Genomic DNA, 24,237 nt, shown 5'->3' with positions numbered 1-24,237 from the left:
GAGGAGGCCGAGCAGGCCGCAGGGCGACGCGGAGCGCGAGGCGGCGCCGGGCGGCGCCGAGCCCGTGCCCGGCGTGGCGGGGCTGCGCAACCACGGCAACACGTGCTTCATGAACGCCATCCTGCAGTGCCTCAGCAACACGGAGCTCTTCGCCGAGTACCTGGCGCTGGAGCAGTTCCGCGGCGCTGGAGCGGCCGCGCCCGGCGCCGCGCCGCCCGCCGAGGTCACGGAGCAGCTGGCGCAGCTGCTGCGCGCGCTCTGGACGCTCGAGTACACCCCGCAGCACAGCCGCGACTTCAAGGTGAGCCCCGCGCGGGACGGGGCGGCCCCGCGGGGCTCCGCGGCCCCTCTGCGCCCGGGGCAGCGGCCCCGCGGGGGCAGCGCGTGTCCCCGGCACGGGAAGCGCCCCTCTAGCYCAGGCTGCTGCGCTCGGCTCTGCCAAGCGCCCTTCCAGCGTCCCAGTACCCCCTGAAAGAAAGGCAGAAACTCACGCCCGAAGGCGAGTGTCTGCTTCGGTGACTGTCAGTGCTCAGAGTGTCAGTCGAGGTGTTGCCTGTGCGGGAGCCAGGCTCTGCCCCCGGCCTGCCCCAGTTCTGGTTCACCGGGTCCCACTCACTGCCAGTAACGAATCTGCTGCCCTTGTCCCATCTTGCAAAGTGGACGTTCCCATCTTGCTGTTTGATACCCTTGTCATGGGGCGTTAAGGAAAGGCAACAAGAATTAGTTTTAAGTTCCCAGGGTTGTGGCTCTGTGTGCATCAGAGGAGGACAGTCTCTGGATAAGAGTGTGTGTCTGGGTTTTGTTTAAATTCAGCCCGTGCCTCTAATGGCTGTGGATAACATGCAGGAGGGAGCGATCGTAGCCTTCTGCCCTCCTCCAGCTCTGCCCTAGCGTGGTCATGTTCTGCTGCATGAACGTCCCTAATGCCGTCCTGTTGGGACAGGCTTTTCCTCCCCAGCTGCCTCCCTGCATGCCTGGACAGCCCTGGCACAGTCCTTGCGCTGACCGTACGGCTTCCTGCAGGAATCTTGTCGTGGAGGCAGGAACTTTGCACCTGGAGTTTTGGAAAACATGCTAGAACACTTTTGGATGGGCTGGTGGGATAATTTAAAAAACCCTCCAGGCCTACACTGCTTCTCAAAGGAGCAGGAACACTGATTTTTTTTTTTTTTTTTTTTTTTTTTAATAATCAAATTTAACATTTATCCCTGGTACGTGAAGCCATTGGCTCTCCTTACGGAAGGAGCTGAAGGGGGCTGCACGGATGCGGACTGTGCTCCTGGCTCTGCTCTGCTGCGAGTTCCCAAGTTCCTGCTGCTCCTGGCTGCGAGGTGAAGGCCGCGGGTCCCGTGTGCTGCGCTCCGCACGGCGGGGACGTTGTGCAGCSCATGGCAGAGGGCTGTCCGCGGCTGCTGTGCTCTCTGGAAGGCCCTGCGAGGGGCTGTGTTGGCGCCGCGTTACGGTCGGCTCGCGTCTCCCGCCCTTGTTGAGGACAGAGCCTCTCCGGCCACACCAGCCCTTCGGAGCCTCTTCCACGGCATCCGTGCGAGCTGGTCCCAGCTTTTTGGYTGCTGGATTTCGGTAGATTTCCAAATGCAACTTTTGCTGGTTATTTATGTCCTGAATCTGTAGTTATGTCCTGAACTTGTAGTAAGTGTTACAGTTATGATGGTTTATTTGGGGAAAAAAGAAATGAAAGGTTGAGAGTGGGATTATCTTCTACAGCTGCACCTGATAAAGGGAAAGCAGAACCAGCCAAGAAATACTGTTTCCGAAGGCAGAAGTCAAGGTGCTCAGGTAAGAGCGGCAGGAAGAGAAGGGATTTGTGACGATTAGGGCCGTGTTCCAGGCCGTTTTGGTAGCAGAGCTTCCTGAGCTTGTTCCCAGCCCCGCTGGCCGGGAGCAAGTGTTTTCCTGCGCCTTGTTGATGGCTCTGGAGCTCATCAATCTGCTACCTGTCAAGTCCTGGAGGTACTTTTTAGAAGGCATCTTACTGGGGGGGATCCTGTCCAAGTAGGTCCTGTTCATAGCTGCCTGGTATTAACGGGCCCATATCTCATTCTGAATGACTTTATCATTATGTCAAGTACTCAGCTGTTTGCTTACAAGGCTCAATTACTTTTAATGGCAAATGAATGGCTTTGAAGGCAGTTAGGTAGCATGAACCTGCTATTAAACCCACGGTTCTTAATTAAAATAATCTTCACCGGTAAATTTGCACAGTTAACTTAAAGGTATAAGCACTAAGGTTGTATTTGAGAAAGGCGAGGATTGGCATTTCCCGCCTGGAAGCTCCCTGTTCCCCGCAAAGCAAGGAAAGTCCTGCTAGCTCCTTCCAGGAGCCAGGGAACATGCAGCCGTACTGCTGCTCTGCTTTAGTTTTACCAGCAGTGAAAAGTGTTTTGAGGAAAGCGGTTTTGTGCTTTCCGTCCAACTTGCCAGTTATGTTTGATACTTGACAATCTTCTTGGCCACCATGCTGGGAAGTCCATGGGTTGGCTGGTTTTATTTTTTTGGCACTARATATAGTTGGGTAAAGACAGTTCCTGATCCTCCCTTTGAAGGAAGAGGCTTCTGTACAGGTGCTGGATATATTTGAAGGTAAAAGATGCCCCCCGTCCTCTTGCTGATCCAGTTCCTGAAGGCTTTTCTGGGGCAGAGGAAGTCCCTTATGAGAGGTGGCCCATCCAAGTCCTTGCGGACKCGGGGACCTTGGACTGGGCAAGTTCCTAGAGGCTCTTTGCCCTGAGTTGTTTTAGTCTGGGTAGTGTTTGAGTGTTTCTCCTCTTTCAGGCTGGTCTTCAAGAAATGATCCAGCCCACGGTTCATGAGTCACGTAGTCCTGCTGCTATGAATGAGAGAAGTCCAATTAAAGCAAGTGGCTTGTGTGAAACGGTTTGTCCTGCAGTCRGAGGGCTGCGAAGCAGCCTTGCAAGAGCTGGCTTGTAGTGGGGAGCAGCGAAACGTTCTCCCGGCTGGAAAGAGGGTCATGGCCTTGGGTGGGATGTGCCCCAAACACAAGGTCTGGTGTGTCCCGGGGTCTGTAGCTCCTGCTTTGCAGATCCCAGCTCTGCGTGTGAGCGCCACGTGTCTTGGCGTCCCCTTGAAGTCCCTTTTTCTCACCCTGCTCCTGTGTCTGGGGTGTGAGCGTGGCCGTCCCTGTTCCCGCGGGCACGTGCTGTGGGTGCAGAGGCCTCAGGTCCCCAGGGAGATTCCTCCCTGCCGCCAGGCAGGGCCCCTGGGGACGCGTTTGCTCCCTGCCCGYGGTCGGTGCCCTGTCAGCTCCCCGTACCCTTCGGTTTCTCCCTGTAGCCCAGGTGTTTGCCGCACACGTGTGTCGTGTGGCGGGAGGAAGGAGCGTGGCCATCACCAGCATCCCAGGGTGGGAAGGGGCTTGCAGGGCTGTGTGCTGGGAGGAGGAGATGGGGGATCGGGAAGGGGCCTGGTTGAGGCTGTGCGGATCGCTCTGGGGAAGCCCTGGGTTGCCTCTGGGGAGGCAGCGGCAGCGCTGTCCCCATGTCCCCCGCTCCGGGCGGCTTCTGGGGCTCCTGGCTTCTCGTGCTCGCCCAGGGCCCCGTTTGGCTGCAGGAACAGAGCGGCTTTCGCAGCGAGCGCGATGCCGCCGCTCTGCTTCCCCGGCCCCTTGTGACAGCAGCACAAACCCCCATTGTGCAGCCGGGAGCCGCCTCTTTGCYGGGGCACCGTCCCTCTTTCCCTGTGGAGATGCCGAGTGTCAGATAACGCAGATATCAGAGGATGTTCTCTGCAATGGGCAATCAGTTTTAGATATTTAAAGCTGCTGAAAGAGTCTTAAGTGAGAGGGATTTCATTTAAACCAAGTTTGAAAAACTCATGTGTACAACCTTATCCCAACCCCTGTCTTTCCCCAAGTTTTGATCTTCCGAGTGATGAGGCTTCCTTCTATTCTGAGACTTTCTTTAGAGCTAAAGCCAGTTGAACGCCCAGCGTGGTGGTGTTTGTCAGGACTGTTTATGTGCTGCAGCTGCTGCGCTCATGGCTGTGGGGTGAAGACAACAGCGTTTCTGTGAGCTGGAGTGTGTGCAGCAAACAGCGAAACCACGTGAACTTGATTGGGGTCACAGCTGATTCTGATAATCCCAGTCAGTGCATCCCTGTCAGCAGCGCAGGGTAACTCCGCTGGGTAACTCTGCTGCTTCTGGTTTTTCTGCTTGTTATGAGTAATATTTACTCCCGCTTATGCCTAAAATTTAAGATTTCAAGGTATGCATGTTTTGTAAACACTTCTAGTGTAAATACTGCTGTTGGGGCAAGCAGTTTGCAAGCTGCGGTGGTCATTTTTTCCTGAATTAATAAATAACTTTTGAATTAAAAGCGATTCCTGCAAAGTATTGACTTGATCATTATTTATTGACTTGGTCATTATTTATCCTCTACCTTATTGCAGATTAAATGGCAGTGTCTCAGTCTCTTGTTCTCATCTCGGCCGGGAGCCTTTCGCTCACTGGAGCTCCCGGCCCGGCTGGTGGACGTGGTTGGGCTCGAGTGGCTGCCCTTTAGTTAGGGGCTCTCCGAGTCCAGCAGCCACCGGCTTTGGCTCTGTCCGGTGCCAGCTGCTCGTTCCTTGGTTGTTTCTGCAGAGAGCGGGAGCATCCGCCCGTTACATCCCATGCTTTTGTGTCGCTGTAGGACGTGATGTAAAAGGGGGCAGGTGCCCAGCGCTGCTGCTGSACCCGCTGTGCTGGACCGGCTGTGCGCCAGCGCTGGGGTGGCTGCTCGCCTGGATGCTCCAGTGCGGCCATTTGGGGACACGTGGTGCTGGTGTGAGGTGGTTATTGGGCCCTTGCACTGTGCGTGGTGCTGGTGCGAGGCGGTTGTTGTGACCGTGCGTGGTGTTGGCGCTGGTGCGAGGCGGTTGTTGAATCCTTGCATGGCGCTGGTGTGAGGCAGAGACTCAACGTTGCTGATTTTTGGCCCAGGGATGCAGCCCTGCACAACGCTGGGGGCAGAAACGTGTTGCATTGCAGAGTCCGGGCGCTGCACCACCCTCCCTGCCTGCAACAGGCAGATAGCTCTGAGAATGTGAGGGCTGCTGTGGGATTTCTTTAAAGAAAAGCAAGCTTCCTTTGATAAGGATATGTGCTCCTGCTCTCATTCAGGGAGAGCTCGGAACTTAGTGAAATAAATATGGTCTTTGATTTCCTTCGGAAAAAACAGTCTGGCAGTGTTGGCTTGGAAAGCCTTGCAGCAGGAGACGTGGGGCTGTCAGAAATASCCTGTGTTGCTTGCTCCTTCCGAAGCGCAGGACCGGCGCTCTGCGAGGGGCTGCCGCGGGCTGATGTGTGCGAGCTGCTCGCGGCGCTGAGGGCTGCTCTCCTGCTCCTGCCTCCGAAGGGGCAGTGTTTGTCTCCTGCTTCCCGGCAGCTGGAAGCTGCTTCAAGGTGGGTCCTTCCCACCCAGGCTCAGCAGGAGGCTGCTCCGCTGGYGGCTGTTTGTGAGCGTTGAGCCCCTTTACACGAATTCCACTATTTCCAGTTATTTTACTTGCCCTTTCTCTGTGACTTCTCAGTTAGACTTCTGCTGAGGGGAGAAAAGGTAACAGAGYCTGGTGTTGTATTGATTAGGAGACTGTTAGGCCGTCCACGCTCTGGTGTTCTTGCCCTTTTCTGCTTTAATTTTATTCCTTCCTGTTTGCAGGCTTCCCAAGCCCTGTCCAGCACCCGCTCCTGTCCTGCTGCCTTCCTCCCTGCTTCCTGCCTCGCAGAGGGCCCTGGCGCGGAGCCCCCCGCTCCGTCCCCGGTGTCCTGCGGCAGAGGCACCGAGGGTCGCGGTCGCTGGAGGCTGCATGGAGTGGCTGGCAGCCTGTCCCAGCCCGTAAGGGGCCCCTGGTTGGTGCTGTTGGGGTTCCCGTTGCCRGAGCGGGGCTGCCGAGTGCCGGGTCCTTGTCCCCAGCTTGGGGAAGGTCTGGACTGCGCTGTTCCCCAGGCAGCTCCTTACCCAGAGGAGATTCCTCCTTCGCGGAAGAAGGATGCTGCGCTTTGGTGTGCAAGCGGAAGGACTCCTCTAGATAAGTGCCCTTAGAGATGCCTGCCAAACGCAGGGTTATGTCTGTGACATTAAAACAACAACAGCCTTGTGCTAGCGTCCCGGTGCTCAATGAAGGTGCAGAGCAGCCCTCCTTTCCCCCCCGCAYGTGCACTGCCTCCATCCGCTCCTGCACGAACCCTTCCCACAGCTGTTTCCTGACAGAGACAGGCTGGAAAAGAGCAGGCTGCCGTTGCTGCTTGGTTGTCTTTGTGGTCTAGAGAATAACAGCGGTGAAGGAGAGGCCGCTGATTTYACTTTGGGTCCTGGCTGGTGCTTAGCGCCGTGCCTGTGTGGTTAGTGAACTTTCGGGGCTGGTGGGTGCGATGGTGCAGCCTTGTCCAGCTGTGCCTCGTGGGTAAAGGGGTCTCGTTTGTGGAGGGTTTGCATTAGGGCTGGATCTGTGTGCGGATGGATGCAAAGCTGGGATCCTGCGCCTCCTTGCAGGGACATCGCTCGTTGGCGAGGCTCTTGGTGGCCTGTCTACGTGTCCTCACGCAGCCAAGGGCACGTCCTGCTCCGTCTCCCTACCCTCGCAGGAGGCTGTGCTGAGGAAGGGGCTGGAAGCGCCGCTCACTGCAGCTGTGGATGCACTTGAGGAAGGAGCTTCGGGGGCCGCTGCATGGGACAGGGCGCTCTGCTGGGCCCGAGCGCGTTTGGCCCCGCTACGCGCGGGGCAGCAGCCCCCGCGAGGGGACACAGCCGTGAGCCGTGCAAGCAGGAGGCTAAACYGCCCTGCACGTTCCTCGAGATTTCAGCAACAGAAGCCTCGATTCCTCGTGTGCCCTCACAACGAGGGAGGGGTTTGGGTGGCTTTTCAGGGATCTGGTGCYCCTCTGCGTTTTGGCCACCAGCACGTGCTGGCCCTTGTGCAGGCGAGGCCATAAAGCTCTTGTCAGTGGGGCTTGCAAAGCTGTAACAAGAGCCGATTATTTCTGTTTTCTCTGCCTCGAGGCAGGTGGGCAGATTGCGGAGGATAGAGAGTAGATGTTTATCAGTCCCTGTGTGTCTTCCCCCCTCGGGTGACCCCGTTTCCTGCAGGGATAAAGCGAGCAGCGCGGCCTCGTCTCAAATCCGTTGCACATSTGATTAGAGCAGCGAGGCGCCGGCCCCGCACGCCGCCCTGCTGCCGGCCGGGCACTTTGYGCCCGCTCCTCCCGGCTCCTCGTCCCGGGTTCTGTGCGGGAGCTCATGGCGCAGATGGACGTGTTGTGCCCAGGGCTCTGCCGCTGGGGCCGGCACCGCGGCCGCCCCGCGTGGGATCAGCGCCGGAACGGAGGAGGCTCCTGCTGGGGCTGGGCACTAGCAGAGGGTGCTGGGGCTGCACAGGGTCCGCACGGAGGCAGTGCCCCCCACCAGCCCGTGGGCTTCCAGAGCACCCCATCCATGTGCAGGGGAAGGACAAGGGCCAGCGCGGCCCTGGGCCTGCTGCTGCATCCAAGGATGCCCCTCTGGAAGTCCAGGTGCAAACTAGTCCAGGGCCCTGCCAAAGTCATGTGCATTGCACCCATGACCGCCAGCCCTCCCTGCTGCGGCCGGGGCGGCTGCTGCTCCTTGCTGGGCCTGTACCCTGTCCTTTCCTCCCTGGCTTCAGGGAGCTCCCCCCCAGCACCGGAGCCAGGAACGGGAGCCCGGAGCGCTYGGAACCGCCTTGCACGGGGTGGTGCTCGAGACAAAAGGTGGCACTGGGAGGACTCGCTTTGAGCGTGTGGAAATCTGGGTGCCTTGGAGCTTGGCCCTGGCACGTGTGGCTTAAGCTGGGGCTCAGGCTGGTGCTTGCAGGTCGTCCCTGCCAGGCCGGGCCCCTGGTGGCAGCTGGGCCTGGGGCAGCACCTGGAGCAGGGGTTGGGAACAGGCGGCAGCTCCTCTGGGAGCTGGGTTCCGCCTGGGAACAGGCGGCTTTGAGCTGTGCAGGGGCCCGGCCTGCGCTGCTGTCCCCGTYCTCGCCGCGCGCACTGGGTCAGTGTGGCACCTGATCTGGGCGCTGCTGAAASCTCGTGTCTGGGCGCCTGTTAGTTGTGCGGATCTGGCTAAAAGCTTGGGCCGAGCTCCAGTCTTGTGCTTCTGCTGATGCCCTCCGTTGTTGCTCTGCAGAATATCGTGTCAAAGAATGCCATGCAGTACCGGGGGAATGCCCAGCACGACGCGCAGGAGTTCCTGCTTTGGCTGCTGGACAGAGTTCACGAGGATCTGAACAACGTGGTGAAGAACAGCGGCACGCCGCCTCTGAAGGTAGGCGGTTCAGCCCTGCGCCGGCGGAGGCTAGCAATGTTCCTGCACACGGCTGCCGGGCAAGTTACATCTCCGCRTTGGCGTCTCAGCCGTGGCAGTTTGGGTGGGACACCCGGGGCTGGAAGCCTTTCTAGCCCTGTGAATGTAGCTGGGTGAAGCAGCGCCCAGCAGGCGATTCCCGCGGTGGCGGCTCGGGAACGGTCCTGCACAGCTCCGTGAGCTGGGAGCCGTGGCGGGGTGGCCAGACCTGTCAACTCCTATGAGAGGTTTGCCCTGGGTTGCCCTGGCTGCATCACGTTCCTGCAGAACCTCCTACAAGAGCAGAGGGCACCTGTTAGTTATACATCTKGGGATGTTTTCTGGTGGTTTTGGTCAAAGAGGATGCAAATTTGACTGACAGTAGCGCAGCCATCTGCTGTTTTACATCTATACATTTGGGTGCATCTAAATATTTGGGCTTTATTCTTTTATTTTAGCCACCGCTGGAGGATGATGTGCTGCTTGAGGGACCAGCCTTTCCTATCAGTAGCACCTTTGTGCAGGAGCTCTTCCAAGCCCAGTACAGGTATGTCCTGGTGGCCMCAGTGTGGTGCTGCCTCGCGGGGCTGGTGAGTGTCACCAGTGCAGTGGCTGCATCTTCTAATACCCCAGCAGTTACCAGTAGAGGTAAGGCTGGTGTCGTTGTCTTATCACCTCTTTCTAAATTTCTGCAGAAAGAAGTCTGGACTAAAATGTTGGGCCAGAAGGGAGTGAGTTTTGCTGTTTCAGATTGATATATTCAAGAAAAATCCAAAGCATGTGCCATTTATCTGCCCTGGCACATCCTGAAAGCCCCTGGGGCAAGTCTGTGTTTAATGGAAGAAAGGTTGAGGACTGCTCAGTGCTCAGCAGGGCTCTTCAGGGGCAGGACTTGGACTCCACCAGGGCTGGCCTTGCCTGATGGCTGCTGTGGCCTTGGGAATTGCAAGTTCTTGTTATTTGGCACATTGAAAATTGACTTGAGTCCTTCACTGCTTCCCAAGTGTTCCTACTGTTTATGGGAAGTGGCTTTTCTGATTTCAGACCTACTAGGAAGAAAACACCTAATTTCAGTATTCCTTGATGGATTGTCTGCCCTGCTATAGGAAGCTCAATTACTAGGCAGTCTCCCCAGTGTTTGCCAAGGTTTCCTTTGCCAAAGGAGAAACCTTAAGTCTGGCATAAACCATCAAGCCAGTGCAAGGTGCCAGCTGATTCTGGATGCAGGTTGTGTGTGTTTCCGTTCCTCCCTCTCCAAGGGAGAGCTATAGACCTGTGGTTGTGGCTGCCACCTCGCCCTTCGCCTCCCCTGAGACGGAGACCAGCCCTGCAGGTCTTTCATGCTGGAACTGATACTGGCAAATTATTAATTTTGCAGAGACTCTTATTGGAAGCCAAATGCAGTGTCTGAAGCACAGCCTTTTCCGGCATGCCCTGTAATGAACCCTGGGACTGCTTAGCTGAAAAGGGGTCTAGAAATGAGGAGCCCTTCGTGCAGAGCTGCTTGGTGTTGAGAGCGCAGGCAGGAAGAAGCAGCTGAGTTGGGAAGCAAACGTGTTTTTTTTCTGTCTGTTTTGCTCACTTACCCATCATTTTGGCTGGAATGGTTAACTTCTGCTCTCAATATCTGTACTAGATCGTCTCTGACGTGCCCTCATTGCCAGAAGCAGAGCAACACCTTCGACCCTTTCCTCTGCATCTCTCTGCCGATCCCGTTGCCTCATACGCGGTACGTAGCTCCGTGTCTGACGTGACCGTGTAGGCCCTTTCCCACATGGATGGCRTTGTGCAGTTCAGTGCTGTTGGAGCCAGAGCTGAGTTTGGAGCCGCAGCCTGGAGCAGCTGAGCCTGGGCTGCCCACAGTGTCCTAAGCTGCACTGTGTGATCCATGTTGGAAAATTGATTGCCTTGTAACAGAGCTTTATTTTTAATCTCAGGGGTTTGAGAAGGCTGTCTGCAGGAACAAGGGACAATTTCACCAGTCCATGTAGGAAAAAAAATCTTTCAAAATCAGATGTAGTTGTCTGAGGCTGAAGTAATTCCATGTTGATTCTAGATTGCTCATTAGGGCCCTTMAGTCATGAACCAGGCAGATCCAGCCAGGAAGTTACCGTGGCCTGAAGTGAATTAATAACCAGATTAAAATAGTTTGGAAGGGGCAATCACACTGGAATGGGCCTGCCCGCTGCTTTAGGCCAGGCAGGCTCCGTGGGGCTCGCAGAGAGGCTGAGCCCAGCGCCTCCCCGTGCTCCCCGCAGGCCTCTCTACGTCACTGTGGTCTACCAGGGCAAGTGCTCGCACTGCATGCGCATCGGCGTGGCCGTGCCCATCGTGGGAACCGTGCACAGGCTGCGCGAGGCCGTCTCCGCCGAGACCAAGATACCCACGGAGCAGGTAATGGGCACCTCTCGCCCCAGGGCCCTTCCTTAGGAGGAGCTCGAAGCCTTCAGCTGATGTGCGGAAAATGCAAGTGCCTCCACAGTGGAGAGGAGGAAGTGGGGTGTTAGGGATTCAGGCTGTTCTTTTCCCCCTTGAACTCCAGATCGTGCTGACCGAGATGTACTACGATGGCTTCCATCGTTCCTTCTGTGACACTGATGACCTGGACACCATCCATGAAAGCGACTGCATCTTTGCCTTCGAGACCCCAGAGATATTCAGGCCTGAAGGGATCCTTAGTCAGAGAGGTGAGTGGATAATTCCACTTAGTGCCCACACGAGGTGGCTGAATGAGGGGGTCCTCCTTTGGAAGAGGCTGCCGGCCTTGCCGGCTCTGATGGAAGCACCRTGTGGCAGAGGCTCACGGTGCCCAGAGGTGTTTGGAGCGGGGTAGAGGGAAGATAAACCAAGACTGATTTTTATTATTAAAGGTACAAACAAGCTTCTACCTAGCTTGTTTAGGTAGGCTTAGGTAGGTTTAGGCTTGTTTCTACCTAGCTTCTACCTACCTAGTAGCTTTTCCTGTATCCAGACAAGCCATGAGTACCTCTACAAATTGCTGTGAAATACGAGATGAGCGTTTTTAATTTTTTTCTATACAAAAAAAATCACTGTGAGAAGTAACTGCTTTTTGAAGTCTGGGTCTTTAAAAAGATATATATTATTCAGTCAGCCTTGATTTGATGCTAACCTGCTGTGAGGTTAAAGGAATGTTTCTTGGGGTAGTGAGGGAGTGACGATGTTCCTGGAGGCAACAGGACRCTAGTGGCAAATAATAAAGCATAAAATATTTCCTTTCTCCTTATTTTTCAGGAATACATTTAAACAATAACCTGAATAACTTGAAATATGGCACTGAGCAATCTCGAACAATATCTTACTCACAAGGAACAGCAAACTCTGGAAAACTGGAACAGTCCTCTGCTAGACAAGCAGCAAATGATAAGATTGTGTTGCTGGTGTGTAACAGAGCATGCACTGGACAGCAGAGCAGAAGGTGACTGGCAGCTTCACGGTTACATTTGTTGTTCTGGCTGCTTCATTAAWTGACCTGGATTTATTCGTCACCTAGTGAAAAGAGGATACAAAGAGACCACAGAATCCCTTCCCAGCTTGCATACCCTCAGTGTGTTTTGAAGGTCTGATTACTGAAGCAAATAACTCTTACATTCCTTCCTCAAATACCACTTCTTTTTGCAGGTTTGGTTTGCCCTTTGTACTGCATTTGGAAAAAACAATTGCTTGGGATATTCTGCAGAAGGAAATTTTGGAGAAGATGCAGTATTTCCTGCGGCCTACAGCCTGTATGCAGGTGAGGCAAATGATTTGTCTGCTTTGAGGCTTCAAATGATGCAATTCAGAAGTTACTGGGATTGGTTAAAAAGTTTCACATACTGCACTGCTTCCCTCCCAGTATTTCTTTGAGCAATGCTGCCCAAATCAGCCTCTTCGATGCTTTTGCTTGCTCTTTGAAGAATGGTGCAGGTTTCTTCACACWGATCGGGTGAAGAAACTACAGGCTTCTTTTCCTTTCTCCCCCCAAGGAATTATTTGAGAAATAGTGATCTTCTGTGTGCCTGAAATAATCCAGCAAGTGCTTCTTGCCGCAGTGAAAGTTGACATGTTTGTTCAGTGGTATTTTCACGTTTCTGATGAGAGCCCCAGCAGGGAGTGGAGGAGTGAAGATGTGAGTGTCTTGTCCACTCGCTGTGGAGAGGTTTTGGGACACAGAACCTCAGTGCTGTCTACATCTGTTTGATCTGCTTGGTTCMTGTATATTGTTACCAAGTATAGTGAGAACTTCTTGCAGTTTTTTGTCAAACACAAACTCCAGGATAATCTCCTTTTTAGCCCCTGCAGAGAACAAATTTACGCATATATGTGATCTGGGTGTGAGTTACTCATCTGACTTGTCTTCATTGCAGGTTTGCCCATTCAGCTTGCGAGTGGTCAGTGTTGTGGGCATAACGTACTTGCTACCTCAGGAGGAGCGCCCCCTCTGCCACCCAACAGTGGAAAGGTAAGTCTGGCCTTCATTCCCAGGAGCAAAACAATGAGCAAATGCACTTTTCTCTGGCTTTGCCACAGTTTTTGGCTCTGTGAGCTCCTTTATTCCTTATCAAACTGGATCTGGGTGGCAGTGGAGGAGTGAAGTGCTAAAAAGCTATGTAGGTAACAAAAACTTCAGATTCAAAGATRTTCAAGCTTCCTATCTGCTCCTCTCTCCAGGGCATTGAAGTCATGTGGACAGGGGGGAACTGCTCATGTGAAGTTGGTGGTGGAATGGGACAAAGAAACTAAAGATTAGTAAGTATGGAGTAGAAAGCCCTATCCTGTGCTCAGTGCAAGGGAGCAATGCTTGTGAATAGCTTGGCACAATGTGTGTTGTTGATCTGGGCAGCAAACGAAAGACCCTTGAAGATCTCCAGTTTTGGCTGTTCCACTGCCTCTAAAGACAGATTGGGCTTGTGTGAACTAAGCTGCCTTTGAATTGGACTCCTGTTCTCCCTGTTCTGGGTTTTGTATTATGGAGCAGGAGCTTCAGCTGTGGTTTCCCACCTTCCTCTTGGTCTCTTCCCCTGCAWGTCATATTCATATGAAATAAGTAGGAGGCAGTGGACTTTTTCTGCCCGATCCAGATCGGTAGTTCAGTGGGAATTCACTCTGACTATTTTTCCGCTTGTGTTTAGTTATGCTGCTCAAGTGCAATCTATTGCCTGTCAACTCTGGCTCCCATCTGATGGGACCAATTGAAGATTTAACTGCTAATATTGGTTTTTTTTTTACTTCTAATATTGTTTTTACTGTGTTGCTTTTACTGTGTTGCTAACCAGCAACACGTGGAGCGGGTGGCTGTGCTGGTAAATGTGTTGTCTCTCTGGTACAGTTTGTTTGTGAATACAGAAGATGAGTATATTCCAGACTCTGAAAGCGTCCGCCAGCAGAGAGAGCTTCATCATCAACCTCAGACCTGCACTTTATCTCAGTGTTTCCAACTTTACACCAAAGAGGAACAGGTAGGAAGAATGCAGAGCAGCCAAGAGGCTGAAGGCTCAGTTAGTCCCTGTGCTGCCCAAAATCGTGTCCTCAGCAGAGTAGCCTCTCTGTCCTGCAAACACCGATTCATTGGGATGARGGACTGAATGTGTAACCTGACAGTTAGCAGCTGKTTGTCAGTCCTGTTTACAGTCTTGCTGCAGTGAGCAGAAAGCTGTGGACTCTACTTTTTTATATAAATGCATGTATGTACACATGTGCGGGCATACACACAAATAAAAGCAAAATATATAATGTATATAYAGTGTACACATGTGTATGTGTRTATATATATAAATATAAGTATRCTTCTGTTTCGGTGTCCTCTGTGAAACAGCAATGTCTTTTTTCAGACATTCTCTGGGACAGTGGGGTATAGGGATTAAAAGAAACAATTTGCAGAGGGTAGCAAGGTGTCTAACATCAAATTCCAAGTCGACTTATGTGGGTTTTTTTTGCGATTCTTTTTTGCTGCTGAAAGTTTTCTTGTGAGTGTATTTCTTGGGCTCATAAGACTGTCTGCTTATTGCCTATGGTTTACTTTCTCCCCTTTTTCTAAGGAATTGAATTTTTTTTAGGGTGGAAATAGCTTTTCTCTAGAGCAGCACTGACTATGTTCTGTTATGCGGTGGGAAGTATCTCCTGTACAAGGCCTATGGCATCTGGCTTATAGCTATTTGAAAAGCGTCACTGGTAACCCAGTTTCCAGTGAGCTTACTGAGTGCTGGAGGTAGATGGAGCGTGTGAGTCCGTGTGGTGTCTGCAGGGAGCCCGGTGGCAGAGCAGCACTGAGTCATCGGCAGTGTTGTGCTTTGGAAACTGATGCCCACTAACACCTCTTCCTTGCAGCTTGCCCCGGATGATGCCTGGCGCTGCCCACACTGCAAGCAGCTGCAGCAGGGCAGCATCACGCTGAGCCTCTGGACCTTGCCCGATGTTCTCATCGTACATCTCAAAAGGTTTAGACAGGTAAGAAAGAAAGGTGGGAGAGGTTAAGGAACTCTGAAAATTGCTCTTCAAACAAGCCTTTTGAATAGGAGTTGCAGTTTTACTTTAATTCAAAGTATGTGGTGCTGGAAGGGTGCCTAGAGGGACAGTCAGGTTCGAGTCTTAATGACTGCCCTGGGTCAGGTGCATCTGTATATGACCTGTATTGTGTCTCCYGCTCAAAAGCAKGTGCCTAAGGAAGAATATGAAAGCAGGCCAAGCAGGTGTGACAGTTTTCCCAAATAAGCTTCCAGCTGTTGCCTGTTTGTGGCTCATAACCAGACATCCTTGATGAGTTTGCTGTTGCCTAGACTCAAGCTGCACAACCCAAGTGCTTTAACTGCATCACCTGTGCTGTGTGCTTACTTGCCTTTGCCTCCCTCTCCATCACTGGAGACATGGGCAGCTGTGGAAGCCAGTGCTGTTCCTTAAGCCTGAAGCTGGACCCTGACAGGGCTCTGCCACACCTGTGGGCAGCCTTGTGCTGCTCCCAGCCCATAAGCTGCTTCTGCTGCCTGCAGGAGTTGGTTTAGATAGCTGCTCTTGTGTGTTCTTTTCGTGTCTGTTGTAGGAGCTTTTTCCTAGGAGTTTTGCTCTTTCCTATGTGTGATGATGGAGAACCACTTGTCAGTGACCTGACTATAGCGTTCCTTCAGAAGCAGCTCTTCTGCCCTGTGCTTTCCTGCTTTTCAGGCATGGTGCCTTATCTGCCATAGCTGCTCATGCAGTTCTGTTTATACAGGAAGGAGACCGAAGGATGAAACTTCAAAACATGGTTAAATTCCCGCTGAGTGGCCTGGACATGACTCCTCATGTTGTTAAACGCAGCCAGAGCAGCTGGAGCTTGCCATCTCACTGGTCCCCATGGAGGCGGCCGTATGGGCTCGGAAGGGATCCTGAGGACTATATTTATGATCTGTATGCTGTTTGCAATCACCATGGCACCATGCAAGGGGGACACTATACAGGCAAGTATTCTGCAGATTTGTGYGTGGTAGATTTTTTCAGAAAGGGTGCAGTGCTATTTGCTGCTGGGTGTTTATAGCTCCTTCTCTTTGACAAAAGGACCCTACCTGACTAACAGGAGTCAGTTCATGTAATCTGGAGGGGTGATTTTGTTCACTCTGCTCACTGAGAAATGGAACAAGGACAATTGACCCCAAATGTGCTACCAGACACTTTTCACCGCTAAAAAGATGTGAATTCCAGGGATGTTGATATGACCTGTTTCTCATTCAGCACRAGTGCTGCGGTGACAGTCTTGGCCTTATGTGATTGCATGGAGAATCTGTTGAGTGGCCACTCAAAGCAGTGATCTTGAGCATATTCTAAGCAAAAATGCTCAACTAGGCAGAGTAAATCCTGAAGTGTGAGCTCTTCATTGTAGTCTAGCAGTCTCGAGCTTCCTTCCTGCTGGTCAGACTAGAGAAGGATATGTGCCGTAATTAAGTCTAGTCCTTTTTTTCCTCTACTTCCAGTCCATCACAACAGGTAAGGTTATATTTAAGTTACCGCACACCAAAACTAGGGGTGATCGAGAATGAAGGAAATCTAATAGTAATGTGTTTTCTCTCAGCATATTGCAAAAACTCAGTTGATGGCCAGTGGTACTGCTTTGATGACAGTGATGTTCAGCAACTTTCTGAAAATGAAGTCTGCAAGCAGACAGCATATATTCTTTTCTACCAGAGACGCACAGCAATCCCATCATGGTCTGCTAACAGCTCTGTGGCAGGTAAAGCCCTGTTGCCTTTGTCAAAGAACATGTTATAGCCTCTGCTTCATAGATCTGCAGAGTTTCTGCCCAGCTCTGCTTAGACCCCTGCTCTCCTGCTCCCAGAAGTCAGTGGAGCTTGTCTGAGTTTTCTGCTCTGCACTGGAGGCTGCAGGGAACTTCCCGCAGCTCTTGTCCACGCTTTCCTGCTCGGGACTGTTTGTGGTAAAGAGGCTGTGGAGAGGTGAGAAGCTCCCACATGTAATTCTGCTCAGAGCTCCCTCCCTCAATCCACTGGCATAAAAATGACTAGTGTGTTCCCACTGGCTTTGCTGTTGTTCTCTGCAAAACGACCAGCAGCTGGATGTGCTGACTGTGACAATGGGATACGCTGGGAGGCGGACTCAGACTTGGTGACTTGTGATTGGGAAGAGCATGCACTGCATTTTTTTGGCAGCTCAAATACCATCCTCTGCCTGTGGTGTTGCACTGATCCTTTTGATGCGGAGCGTTTTGGAATGAATACTGCTTGTGGTTTTGATCGTTACTGTTGAAAGAGTACAGATCTGTTCTTGTTAGTAGCTGGATGCCGTGGCTGTAGAGGCCAGGGGTCTGTGCGGTGTGATGCCCCCTTTATCCGTGCAGCCTCACAGGTGTTGATGTCCCTCAGCTTCGCGCTCCTGGCCTGACGCGTGTGCGTGGCTCCTTGCAGGCTCCACGAGCTCGTCGCTGTGCGAGCACTGGGTGAGCCGCCTCCCCGGCAGCAAGCAGCCCAGTGTGGCCTCGGCGGCCTCCTCGCGCCGCACCTCCCTGGCCTCGCTCTCCGAGTCCGTGGAGCTCACCGGCGAACGGAGCGAGGACGACGGTCTGTATCAACGCGGTGTGCGTGGCGGGGCAAAACTCACTTCCCACGCCGCTGATCTCTTCCATTTACAAGATAAAAGGATAGCTGGGATAGCTGCATGGTGCTCAGAGGGGACAGTTGTAGCAAATGGGGCCAGCAGGCTCTGTCGCCAGGAGCAGATGGGTTATGGCACTGGCAGTCCCTTTTTTTCCCGTTTTCAAAGAGTGAGGAAAAGCAGGGCAGAAATGTTAAGGAGCTTTACAGAGGAAGAAAATACCATCAGCTAAACCTRTCATCAAGAGCTTGTTTTCTTAGTGGTCCATTTTTGACTTCCCTGCAGCTCCTTTGCAGGGAGGCTGACGCGTTGCTGCTGTCTGGTGTAGAGAGCTGTCACGCTGTAGACAGTCGCTGTCAGGAAGAGAGGAGCAGAGACCATATGCTGATATGCTCGTATGTGAAAATAACTACTCGGTTTCTGGTTTTAATGCAGTGCTTTAATTCTTGAAAATGTTGAGCTTCAAAGGGACAATCTGGGCTTCTTGAATTGAATTTGGAGTTGGCCCTGTACTAGTGCTTGCAATTAYGTCAAATCCAACCATTGTAGTCAGCTTTCTAAAATATTGCGGTTGTGCTTTCTTTTACATACAAATATATTACTTTGTTTCAAGAAGTAAAAACTCTAGTTTGCCTTTAACAGACAGATAAATAGTTTTTCATGTAGATAAATATGATCATGTTTCTGGCAAGGAATTTGATAAACACATTGCTACTTTTAAGGATATGTGCAGTGCCAAAGCATGTTTGGTGTCCTGCTCCTCAGGGAGGAAAAGATAAGCTGGATTTGCAGTTATAGCTTTCAGACAGTGATTTTTGGGTGACCACAGTGCAAGGAACAATTTGTGGAAGTTCCTTATGCAATTCTTATGTCAGAAATGTGCAGCAGGCAAGAAGAAATGAGACCTACAGTCTGGTATGGGTGAACCGCATCTGCCCTTTTCAGGGAAGCAGGATTTGGGGACGGGTAGGACAAATAGACTGCAGGCTTATATCTTATATCTTTCATTAAGAATAGTTTCCTGTCACGCAGGTGGATTTTCAACTCGACCGTTTGTAAGAAGCGTCCAGCGTCAGAGCTTGTCCTCTAGATCGTCCGTCACCAGCCCGCTGGCCGCGAGTGAGAACGGTGTCCGGCCCTCGTGGTCGCTGTCGGCCAAGCTGCAGCTGCGCTCCAGCTCCCCGTCGCGCTTCTCCGGAGACTCCCCCGTGCATTCCTCTGCCTCCACCCTGGAGAAGATTGGGGAGGCTGCRGATGACAAGGTCTCCACCTCTTGCTTTGGCAGCTTGAGGAATCTGTCTAGCAGCTACTTGGAACCATGCGATGGCAGCCGGCGAGAGCACAGGGCGGCTCGCAGAGCTCCCTTGGCTGTCATGGAAGGAGCCTTCAGGGAAGAGCCCATAGCAAGGACATCCAGCTCRGATCTTTTAGACAGGTTTGGTAAAAGCTCCATGCAAGGGGACAGGAATCACCCTGCTTTGGACCCCTTTGATAATAACAATCAAATTGCCTTTGTTGATCAGAGTGATTCTGTGGACAGCTCTCCAGTCAAAGAGGTGAAAGCCCCCAGCAGCACCGGGCTGGCTCTGGAAAAGGCAGAGGGCACCCCCAAGAAGGCTCACAGCTCCAAGGGAGCCTCTGAGCCGGACAGGAATTTGAGGAAAGGAAGGACGATCTTATCCACTCAAGAGCCCAAAGTCTCTCGTTCCTCTCCTCCATTAAAGAGCTCCCAGAAGGCTTCCCGTTCCAGGAGCAAGGCRGACTCTTCTAGGGCCAGTGGGCGACATGGATCTCCTGCCCCAGGTCAGGCTAAGAAGGAGCACAGCACCAGGGCCCAGGAGGTGGCTGTCCCATCTGCTCAACAAAAACAAAAGTCAGGTTCTGCATCCTCCATAGCTGCCAAGAAAACCCCATCAGGGTCAGTGACTAAGGGCTCTTCTACTGCAAAGAGTCGGACTTCAGACCGAAGCCTCAGCAGGGAGGGCTCCAAGATAAGCCTGGGGTCAGATAAAACGAGTGTTACCAGCAGTTCAAGAACAAGTTCCCCCCGAATCAGCCACTCGAGGAGTGACAGTAGGACGGCAGAGAGCAAGCATGTGCGGAGCTCCTCGATGGCCAACCTGCGGTCTCCTAATGTTGGTATGCGTTCTGGTTTGAAGAGAGACAGCAAGTCAGAAGAGAAAGGACTGTCTTTCTTTAAGTCTGCCTTAAGGCAGAAGGAGACGCGGAGGTCAGCAGACTTGGGGAAGACGACAATGCTCTCGAAAAAGACAGCGGGTAGCTCTTCCAAGCCAGCCAGCAAAAATGTGCTGGAGGACAAATCGGAGAAAGGTGTCAACCCACCAGCCTCTCAAACCAATGCCAATGTTACTGCGAAAGAAAAGCTGGCCTCAAAAGATGCCACATCCACTAAACATTCTCTGCTGTCTAGTCGCAAGTCCAAGTCTTCCCAGCTAGATCCTGCAGTCCAGTCTCCTTCCAGTGGCAAGCAGTCTGAGAAGTCGCTGAAAAAATTACCTTCCAGCATGCAGGTGTCTGTACGGCCTTCTCTGGAACCTCAGTGAGATGCTGCAATCCAGGTGTCTTTTCTTCTGCAGAGAAGCTAATTTATTCTGAGCTCTTGTTTTTTGTTCATGTGCCTAATGTATGTTTTGAGGAGAAGTTAACTGCAAGTTGTTAAAGCGCCTTTTGATTCTGCCATCAAACCAAATAGCCACAGGCAGCTAGCACTGATGCAAGTAGTCTAGCTGAAGTCGTTGAACGTGAACGCAGCTGTCCCATAGCACTTGTACAGAAGTCTCTTTATAGAAAATGCAACAACTTTCTTCAGATTCAAGGTCTGAAATCTTGAAACGCTGTTACACTGGCACTAGTGTGCTTTGTAGAGCTGTGAACTGATGTTCCTGTGGTCTTGTTCTGAGCAGGCTGTGTCCACACTCGTGTAAGACCTCGTTCTGAGCTGTGAAGGATGCTGAGGAAACTGAAAAGGAGAGACTGCTGCTTCTTTATGCTTTCTCTCAACCCTCTTTCCCTGCTCCCCTCCATTTTTTTTCAAGCTTTTTAAAGGGCAATATCTCAACACTAATGTTGTTTCTCAGGTATATACTCAGCCAGTATAGGAGGGACTAGCATTAGTGGATGGACAGATCCAGAAAGGTACCTGTGTGTCCATGCGCGTATGTGTTTGTAAGTTTGTTCTATGTGTTTTTCTTTTTTTTTATTCCAACAGAGGAAAGTTTGTTTATAAAGTGAGTAGCATTTTTTTGTTGCTGTATCTGTGAAGAGTTTTACTCTATCCATACCTAAGATGACCTCTACCCTGTCTCTCTCTGGTTGCTTTCTCCCGTTTTGAAGTATTACACTAAGTACCAGCTGGTTGCCTGCTAGTATCTGTGAAAGTGCAAGGTGGAAGATTGTTACAGTACCATAGGAGACAGCTGTCTCACACACCAGAATGGTGGTGATAGGACCTCTGTCATTAAACTCCTGAGAAGAAGCATTTTCTAATGTGCTCAGATTTGTAGAGCTGTGAATATAGCATCTATTATCTATAGGAGTAATGCTTAGATAAGTCAAGTGTTGTCTTGTCTTCTCTGCCTTCTCTGAGCATGCTTTGAACAAGCCTCTTCGTGCAGGTTGCAGGGGCTGTACCAAAATGCTGCGGAGCAGTTTTTCCGATTCCCTAGTGCAGTGCCACAGCCTTTTGCTTGATGTGTATTTCCCATGTTCTGGGAGGTCTAGCTACCACAGTGCTTCACCAAAACTGATCTCGGTTGCTGTTTGGATGACAGTATCAGGGTTCAAACACTACATCTGGTTCCATCTTTGTTTACATAGTCCTTTTAAAAGGTAGATTAAAAGGTGTAATCTTTTCTTATTAATGCACTACATTATTAATAACCATGTGTGTTATGAATATCACCAACCTGTCTTGTAGCTTCCAACATAGAGCAGCTGGGCAGTGCTCTGTGCTCACTTCTCTTCTGAATGAGATCCTTGCCTGTCGTACAGCCTCATTTGGCTAAGCTTCTTAAGGCATAGCCCGTGGACAGCCTTATTTCTTAATCCTTTCTGTCACGGTAACAAATGGCTCCCAAACAAGCGGTTATCAGCTAGTCTCTTCCATCTCCTCTCGATGGCACGTCGAGGACCCTGCAGGAAGCATTGCTCGGTTTTGGGGTGCGCTGCTGCTCCTTGATCACGTCATCCCCAGCTCGCCTGGCATCTGCAGCAGGTTTGGGAGGAGGGTGTTGTGGGTGCAGCCGTCCCCTTGGAGGAGAGGCACGTGGCTCTGCTGAGCTGGACTGGGGTGCCACGGCTCTGTTCAATGTGCAGCTGCRGGCCCCTGTGTAGAATAACCCCCTTCTGGCCTGGGTATGTGTTTTCAGTGCTCTCATGCAACCCAGAAGCAATGCCAGTAGCTTGCATGTTGTTACAATATGCTGGACTATGTGCCCTGGACTGTATTTCAAAACCCAAATGTGATCATCTCCTCAGTGTGTTTCTTCCCCCATGTATTGTTTCCTTCTCATCTACTGCAACAACAAAAAGCAAAGGTTATGTAACTGACTTCTTAAAAGTATAACTTGGATATTCTTGGATTATTTTTGTTATATTGAGCAGATAGGATTTATTTCACATTGTACTAAAATTACTCCCTGAAATGTTGATATTGAAATATTTGTTTAATGCTTTATTTATATTAAGATCTTGCACTGTGTTGACTCTTCCCTTGTAACAACTCTTCTAGAAAGAATGTAATCCTGGTAGCCACTGCTGACTTGGTTGGTATCTTTTAATAGACAGAATGTAGTTTTCTATGCTTTTTACCATGGGATGTTTGCAAAAGGTTACTTTGATGAAATAACATTTCCCTCTCATCTCATTCACCGAAAAAGTCTTACATAGTATAAACTGGAAGGCGGTTTATGGTTTTTGAGGTGGTTTTTGTCCCTGTATTGCATGCTTTTGCTGAAGGAAATCTGAAGCCATGTCCAAGTTTACACTTGAGCCGAATGCCAGTCCCGTCTGTGTTGGGATGTGAGTGGCCATAGAGCTGATGTCGAGACAAGACGGGACTCCTGGTGCCAGTGCCGGTGTTGGAGCGGGTCTGACCTCTGCATTCCTGTGGTCTGTCATCTCATGGAGCTCCTTCTGAATGCAAGCTACATCCCAGGCGAGATGGGCACAGCCCGACTGCCTGGTGCTTGGGAAGCATGCTCCCTGTTCTCGTGTCTGTGCCTGTTCCATTGTGGGAGGTCATTGCTGCCCCTCTGTGCCCTCCGCTTTCCCGTATCTCAGGTTTCCAGTGGTCTGTGAATTTCCYTGCAAAGGAGAGGGCTGAATGATGTGGGTCCAGCAGCTGTGCTTGGCTCTATGCTTGTAATGCCTTGGGCGCATCAGTGGCGAAGGATAAATGTCCCTGTAAACGAACGTGGTTTCCCGCAGGCCCTCGGCAAAGCCCTTTGGGAAAGGGGAGCATCAGTCTTTCCTTTYCTTTACAGCGGTCTTATTTCTTAGCCCTGTGCTGTGCAGGAGCTCCTGTCTGTTACATGGCCTGGCTGTAGGGAGGTGACGTGATGGAGCGGGAGCTCTGGGGGTCCTTCCTCGTGCCAGATCCTGCACGTCCTGGACACCAGCACCTCTCTGGTGTCAGTGTTGAGGCAGCGAAGCCTGCGGCTCTTCTGAAGCAGCCACAAAGCCCGTTTAGCGAGGGAGATGGGCCCGTGTTTGCTGGAAGCTGGGGTTTGGCTTGGGCAGCATTGCAGCCCTGCGCCCGCAGCGGTCCTGGGCACGGAGGTGCAGAGCGAGCTGTTTCAGGTCTTTGGAAAGTTTTTATGATGTATTTCTAATAGACTTTGCTCAAATTCATGTGCATCAGGCCACTCTTGACTCATAGACAACCACATCTCTAGTCTGGCACTTGTTCCTCTTCCTGGAATAAGCCTTTTGGTGCAGGAAAGCAGCACCTTCATTCCAGAGCTAGATTACTACTGGAGTCACCGAAAACAATTTATTTTTACCCTTTTTGGGCTGTGTTTTTTGAATAGTGTTTGTAGTATACAAATTATAAGCACATTTTCGATGGCATATACTAATGAGGCACCTTCTATTTGTATTAATCACGTTTGGTAGACAAATTGGTGCCTACAGTCATGGGTAACTCGTGTCTCACTTCAGATGTACAAACTGTTAACCCTTTCAGACTTACTAACTATGGCTAAATAAAACAGATGCTTTAGACAGAGAGCAGCTTAATTACAGTACTCTTACCCCGCTGCGTGTGCCCTCGTCGTCTCTAGATGCGGAGCTGTTTGCTTTCCAGAGCTGGAGCATGATCAACCATTTCTCTAAGGCAGCCCTGCATGGCGGCTCTCTTGCTGTGTCCCCGATGCATGCCCGTAGGAACTGTGCGAGCGCCTACTAAAACCACGGCCTGCGCTTTCGTGTCCAAGGCTGCCGGGCGGCTGCGGGGCGCCGCGTCGCCTCCGGCTCTGCTCCTCGGTGCAGCCKCGTGCCAGCACGTAGGAGCATGTACCTGGTTCCCTGCTTTCTTTGCACATCTCTGATTCTTTCCTTTGCGGAGTTCTGGATTACTGACAAGACTGGAGTGTAGCATAATGTCAAAGGGGTTTGAGGTGTTGGAGCGAGAACAAACTGGTTTTCTGTATTGTCTTTTTTTCCTTTTCTTTTCTTTTTTCTTTTTTTTTGGGAGGGAGTGAGGCGGGGTGCCCGGTTGGTGTGTTTGCAGCCTGCCCTTTGCCGTGCACCTCTGTGACACTTGTTGGAGCAGCGGCCGCGTGAGCAGCGCGCCGGCTCCGCGCCTGGGCTCCCTGGCTGCTGCCGGGG

General features: G+C 51.7%; 1 protein-coding gene across 1 annotated transcript; it reads left to right on the top strand.

Annotated features, from left to right (window-relative positions):
* Window positions 1–94: 94 nt before the first annotated feature.
* On the top strand, window positions 95–23,586 carry USP31 (ubiquitin specific peptidase 31). Its single transcript, XM_026053935.1, has 16 exons — window positions 95–301; window positions 8,158–8,295; window positions 8,772–8,860; window positions 9,950–10,042; window positions 10,572–10,707; window positions 10,856–11,000; window positions 11,566–11,749; window positions 11,953–12,064; window positions 12,678–12,772; window positions 12,982–13,059; window positions 13,640–13,769; window positions 14,638–14,757; window positions 15,518–15,743; window positions 16,352–16,510; window positions 17,202–17,354; window positions 18,421–23,586. The coding sequence occupies exons 1-16, from the start codon at window positions 110–112 to the stop codon at window positions 19,950–19,952; spliced, it is 3,582 nt and encodes a 1,193-aa protein (XP_025909720.1). The 5' UTR covers window positions 95–109; the 3' UTR covers window positions 19,953–23,586.
* The last annotated feature ends 651 nt before the right edge of the window (window positions 23,587–24,237 follow it).

This window comes from Nothoprocta perdicaria, unplaced genomic scaffold, assembly GCF_003342845.1.
Source record: "Nothoprocta perdicaria isolate Ctin4 unplaced genomic scaffold, notPer1 scaffold_12, whole genome shotgun sequence".
Lineage (NCBI taxonomy): Eukaryota > Metazoa > Chordata > Aves > Tinamiformes > Tinamidae > Nothoprocta > Nothoprocta perdicaria.
The sequence above is the reverse complement of the archived record's forward strand: the minus strand, read 5'-3'. Positions and strand labels throughout refer to the sequence as shown.